At 29.8% G+C, this 6,969-nt stretch overlaps 1 protein-coding gene across 1 annotated transcript in view; it reads right to left on the bottom strand.

The window, feature by feature from the left end:
* LOC138860214 (uncharacterized) overlaps positions 1-5,383 on the bottom strand; it is an 18,329-nt gene extending 12,946 nt beyond the window's left edge. The window contains exon 1 of the mRNA XM_070117403.1: positions 4,970-5,383. Coding sequence (XP_069973504.1) covers positions 4,970-4,983 — 14 coding nt within the window. The 5' untranslated portion in view covers positions 4,984-5,383. The remainder of the gene's footprint in view (positions 1-4,969) is intronic.
* Between the last annotated feature and the right edge of the window lie 1,586 nt (positions 5,384-6,969).

Genomic DNA, 6,969 nt, shown 5'->3' on the forward strand with positions numbered 1-6,969 from the left:
TAACAATAATAATGATAATGATAATAATGATGATAATTATGATGATAATAATGATAACAGTAGAATAGTGATAATGCTAATGATGGTAATAATAATGACAGCAAGAATGATAGTAATAGTAATAATAATAATAATCATTATACTAATAACAATAGTAATGATAATGATGATGATAATAATGAAAATTTAATGATAATAAAATGATAATGATGATGATGATAATAATAATAATAAAATGATAACAACGATGATAATAATGATATTGATAATAATAGAATAGTAATAATGATAATGATAATGATGATAATAATGACAGCAAGAATGATAGTGATAGTAATAATAATAATCATTACACTAATAACAATAATGATGATAATAATGACAATAAAATCCATAATAACAACAACAACAAAAACAACAAAATCTGCCAATAACATCAATACCCCCCCCCCAAAAAAAAAAAGAATCTATAAATATATAAAAATAGATAAACAAACAAAACCCATTATTTTAACGGTAATGTTCTCAATCTTCTTTCACTTTAAAATAAACCAAAAGGAATGAGATAACAAACATAGCATAACAGATTGGTCAGAGTGGAAGCGGGAAATATAAAAAAAAAAAAAAAAAAGATACAATCTCACATCTTTATCCACTCGGATGATGTTAATGTATTTTGGTATATTTTTTTTTCTTTTTTTTTCTTTCGTTCGTTCTCTCTCTCTCTCTCTCTTTAGTACTTAGAAGAAATATTTTTTGGTGTATTGTTTTTTTTTTCTTTTCCTTTCTTTCGTTCGGTCTCTCTCTCTCTTTTTAGTACTTAGAAGAAATAATTTTTGGTGCACTATTTTCTTTTCCTTTCTTTCGTTCGGTCTCTCTGTCTCTCTTTTTAGTACTTAGAAGAAATATTTTTTGGTGTACTATTTTTTTCTTTTTATCGTTCGTTCGTTTTCTCTCTCGCTCTCTCTTTAGAAGTAATGTATTGCGATATTTTTTTTCTTTCTTTCGTTCTCTCTCTCTCTCTCTCTTTTAGTACTTAGAAGCAATGTATTTTGATAAATTGTTTTCTCTCTCTCTCTCTCTCTCTCTCTCTCTCTCTCTCTCTCTCTCTCTCTCTCTCTCTCTCTCTCTCTCTCTCTCTCTTTTAGTACTTAGAAGCAATGTATTTTGATAAATTGTTTTCTCTCTCTCTCTCTCTCTCTCTCTCTCTCTCTCTCTCTCTCTCTCTCTCTCTCTCTCTCTCTCTCTCTCTCTCTCTCTCTCTCTCATTCTCTCTGTCTGTCTGTCTGTCTCTCTCTCTCTTAGTGCATAAAAGAAATGTATTTTGATATACTGTTTCTTTCTTTCTTTCTTCTTCTTCTTCTTCTTCTTCTTCTTCTTCTTCTTCTTCTTCTTCTTCTTCTTCTTCTTCTTCTTCTTCTTCTTCTTCTTCTCCTTCTTCTTCTTCTTCTTCTTCTTCTTCTTCTTCTACTTCTTCTTCTCCTTTCTTTTTCATTTTTTAGTACTCAGAATCGATATAAAATGCCTCTTAAACTGTTCCATTTCGTTCCAGTGACGTGGAACACTTACCATCTGCAGAGACCGTTAGTCCCACAACTGTAATTACTCAATCGTGTTATCGAAAAGCAATGGAATCACATCTATATCGCTTAGAATAGATATCATAAATCTATTTTAATGAATAATTATAATAAATAACTATAATAAATCTAATATAATAAATGATTATAAATGATTATAATAAATTTACTGTGAGCGGTACATGTACAAATAATGGTATTATTATCATTATTTTGAAAAGAATCATTTGCGTAATGATAATGATGATGGTGATGATGATGATGAGGATAATAATTATTATTAAAGTGATGATATGATGATGATGGTACTACTAATGAAATGATCATAATATCGATAATATTAGGAATATTGATAACGATAATAATGGTAATAGTAATGATGATAACAGTAATAATAATGATAACAGTAATAATAATGATGATGATAATGACAATAATAAAACTGGTAATTATGATAGTAATGATAATAGTAATAATGATAATGGTAAGCAAGGATAGTAATAATAATAATAATAATAATAATAATAATAATAATAATAATAATAATAATAATAATAATAATAATAATAATAATAATAATAATGATGATGATGATAATGATAATGATAATAATAATAATAATAATTATTATTATCATATTGATACTGATGCTGATAAGAATCGCAATGATAAAGATGATTACAATAATAATGATAGTAATGATGGTAATGATACAACTAATAATCATTAAGATATTACTGATACTAACAATGATAATACTTAGAACTATGATAGTAATAACGATAGCAATAAATGATAACAATAGTGATAATACCGATAAGGATAAAAATGATTATAACAATTAATTTTAACAATAACAATTATGATAATAATCCTCATCATCATTCTCATTATCATGATAAAAACAATATCATTAATTATGGGGATGATAATGATAATGATAATAACAACAATAATGATAATTGTAATAACAATAACAGCAATGATAATGATGATAATAATCCTAAAAATAGCAATAATGATAACAATGACAATAAAGAGGATGAAGCTCATAACAATGATAAGGATGATAATAATAATGATAATGACAATAACATTGATAACGATGAAAATGATTGCTAGTAATAATAAAAACGAGAACTGCAATAACAGTAATGATAATGATGATAATGAAAAATATGATGATGAAAATAATGATAATGATGATGATGATGATGATGATGATGATAATAATAATAATAATAATAATGATAATAATAATAATAATAATAATAATAATAATGATAATAATAATAATAATAATAATAATAATAATAATATTGATAATACCAATAAAAATAATAACAATTAAAATTATAATAATAATAGTAACAACAATGATGATGATGAAAATGATGATGATAAAACAAATAATAGTAATAATAACAATAAAGATGATGATAACAATACTAGTAATGATCATGATAAGGACAACAATAATAATGATAATGATAATGATGAGGAATATAAAGATAATATTAATGATAATAATAATAATAATAATAATAATAATGATAATAATAATAATAATAATAATAATAATAATAATAATAATAATAATAATAATAACTAAAAAATATAATAATGATAATGATGATAATTATAATGATAATAATAATGATGATAAGAATGTTGATAATAACAATAACAATAATGATGATAATAATGATAATAATAACAGCAATGATAATGATAGTGATAAAAATAATAGTGATGAAAAATAACAATTATCATTTCATTATAATAGTAGACATAGTAATCTATAGTAATGAAAAATAATAATGGTGATGATAATGATAACAATAATGATTATAATAATAATGATAATAAATAATAATGATAGTGATAAAAAATAATAACGATAATAATAGTGGTGGTAATGATGATGATATTAATGACAGTAATGATAGTGATAATGACATTGATAGTGACGATCCTTATAATATCAACAATAATGATAATGATAAGAGTGATAATAATAATAAGAAAGATGATAATGATAAGAGTGATAATGATAATAAGAAAGATGATAATGATAGCAATGATGATAATGATAATGATAATGATAATATTTAGGATAATAATGATGATAATGATACTACTACTACTAATGATAATGGTAATAATAATAGTAATGATAATAATGACAATAATGATGATAATGATAATAATAATTGTAATAATGAGAGTAATAATGATAATGATGATAATACTAGTGATGATAATAATAATAAGAGTAAAATGATAACAACAACAATAACAATAATATAACAATAACTACAAAAATGATAATGACAATGATAAGAATAAAGATAATGATAATGATATTATTGATGTTGATGATCATGGTAATAACAATGCTAATGAACATCATATTTCTCCTACCACAACAACTGTTATTTTCTCCTTCTCTCTCCATTTATCTATCTATATCTTCCTTTTCCTTCTCTCTCTCACTCCCTCCTGCTTTCTCTCTATATATCCCTCTCACTCCCTCCCTCTCATCCCTTCGCCTACCTTCTTATCTCCCACTCTCTCTCTCCTTCCCTTCTCTCCCTCTCTCCCCATCCTTCCCCTCCCTCCCTCCCTCCCACCCCTTCGTCTACCCTTGCCCTCTCTCCCTCTCATTCCCCCCTCTTCCTGTCTTCCCCTCCCTCCCTCCCTCTCACTCCCTTCGCCTCCCTCCCCTCCCTCCCTCCCACCCCTTCGTCTACTCCTTGCCTCTCTCTCCCTCTCATTCCCCCTCTTCACTCTCTTTCCCATCCTTCCCCTCTCTCCCTCTCCTTCCCCTCCCTCTCTCTCCCCTCTCACCCCTTCCCCTCTCTCTCTCTCCTTCCCCCTCAAACTTTTCTCTCTCCCTCCCACCCCACCCCTCTCCTCCTCCCTCTCCTTCCCCTCCCTCCCTCTCCTTTTCCCTTCCCTCCCTCCCACCCCTTCCCCTCTCTCCCTCACATCTTCCTTCCCCCTCAACCTTTTCTCCTCCCACGCCTCTCCCTCCCCTTCCCCTCTCTCCCTCATCTTCCCCTTCCCCTCTCTCCCTCTCACCCCTTCGCCTGCCCTTCCCCTCTCCTCAACCTTTTCTCCTCCCTCCCTCCCCACCCCCTTCCCCTCTCCCTCTCTCCTCCTTCCCTCCCCTCCTCCCAACCCTTCCCTCTCTCTCTCTCCTTCCCCCCTCAACCTTTTCTCCTCCCTCCCTCTCTCCTCTCTTCTTCCCCCCTCTCACCCCTCTCTCTCCCCATCCTTCCCTCCTCCCTCCCACCCTCCGCTCCATCCTTCCCCTCCCTCCCTCCCTTCCTCCCTCCCTCCCACCCCTCTCCCTCCCTCCCTCTCTCCCTCTCTCCCCATCCTACCTTTTCTTGCCCATGCACCGTGCTTGCCGAAGACGATCCTAGAGCAAGGGAAAATGAGCTCTATCGAAGGCCATTTGGCAGGGCGAACAACCCATTCGGAGTTCTGCGTTAACGGCCGTTGAACAGGTGCCGTTGTTAGCGTCCTTGCTTCGGAGGGTTACGCTCGTTCTCGTGTTCTGTTGCCTTGTTCTTCTGTTCTTCTGTTCTTTTGGTTGGTTAGTTGTTGCTTGATTTGTGTGTTCTCTTGTTTGTGGGGGATCGTCCTTGTTCTTCTGTTCTTTTGTTTGTTTGTTGTTTGTTATTTTGTGTTCTCTTGTTTGTGGGGGATTTTCCTTGTTCTTCTGTTCTTTTGTTTGTTATTTTGTGTTCTCTTCTTTGTGAGTGATTTTTTTTCTTCTGGTTATTTTCCTTGTTCTTTTGTTTGTTTGTTGTTTGTTATTTTGTGTTCTCTTGTTTGTGGGGGATTTTTTTGTCTGGTTATTTTACTTGTTTTATCTTTTTTCTATTTGTTTATATTTTCAATTTGATTTTGTGTCATTTTCCTTGTTATTTTCTGTCCCTCTCTTTTTCTTTGATTCTGTCTTTTTAGTTTTTTTTTGTCTTACTTATATTCTTTATTTTTTATGTTATTTTCCACGTTATTCTTTTCATTTTCTTTTCTTTAAGTCTTTTCCGCTTTCCTCTTGTGTCCTTGGGTCGTGTTTTTCATTATTTGTCTTGTTTTGTTTTGTTTTCTTTGATTTTTTGTTATTTATTTTTTTCTATTTAATTAACGTTTTTTTTTCTATTTAATTATCGCCTATTTCTCTTTTTATTTTCGTTTTTTCCTTCTTGTCTTTTTTTCTCTTCTCTGTGATTCTCTTTTCTTTACGTTATTTCACGTCTTCTCCGTTTCTGCCTTCTCTTGTTATTTCCTGTTTTGTTATTCAACTTTTTTTCTTTTTCATCTTTTGTTATTTTCTTATCTCTCTGTTATTGTTTTTTTTCTCTCTTTTACACGTCACTGCAGGTGAAATTCCACCTGTAATATATTATATTTTTGAAATAATTAGAATGACTAACACTCCAAAAAAAAAAAAAAAAAAAAAATAAATAAATAAAATAAAAAAATAATAAAAAAATAAAAAAAAATAAAATCACTTGAAAATATCCAGTCAGAAAATAATTACCTTCACGTTAATAAATAAATAAAACGAAAAGAATAGAATAACAAAAACAAACAAACGAAACGAAACGAAACAAAAACACACACAACACACACGAGAACAGAATGACACAAGAAATGAAAGAAATGATAAAAATATTCCAAAAAGGGGTCAGTGTAGCGGTCTGTGTGGCGGCGAAAGCATGACTGTCAGTTTGCTTTTCCTTGACCGGGTATTACCTCTCGGCGTGACGTCATCGAGCTCAAGCCCCGCCCCCTTCGGCTCGGTTTCCATTTTTCAGTGTCGGAGCTAAATTTACGCCACTTTTTTATTATTAAGAATTTGTTATTACTAAGAATTTTATATATTTATTTATTTATTTATTTTTCTTCTTATTTATTCATTTATTTATTTAATTAAATAAGCGATCCTTTCTTTTTTCTTTTTAGTAATAGTTTTGAATAATTTTTCCGTTTTTAGTTAAGAGAATTTATATGATTATTATCATTATTGTCATTATCATTATAATTATTGTCATTTTCATTATAAATATTGTCATTATCATTATAATTATTGTCATTATCATTATAATTATTGTCATTATCATTATATTTATTGTCATTATCATTATAATTATTGTCATAATCATTATAATTATTGTCATTATCATTATAATTATTGTCATTATCATTACAATTATTGTCATTATCATTATAATTATTGTAATTTTCATTATAAATACTATCATCATTATAATTATTGTCATTATCGTTATAATTATTTTCATTATCATTATAAGTATTGTCATTATCATTATAATTTTTGTCATTATCATCATAATTATTGTCATTATCA

This window comes from Penaeus vannamei, chromosome 40 (assembly GCF_042767895.1).
Source record: "Penaeus vannamei isolate JL-2024 chromosome 40, ASM4276789v1, whole genome shotgun sequence".
NCBI lineage: Eukaryota > Metazoa > Arthropoda > Malacostraca > Decapoda > Penaeidae > Penaeus > Penaeus vannamei.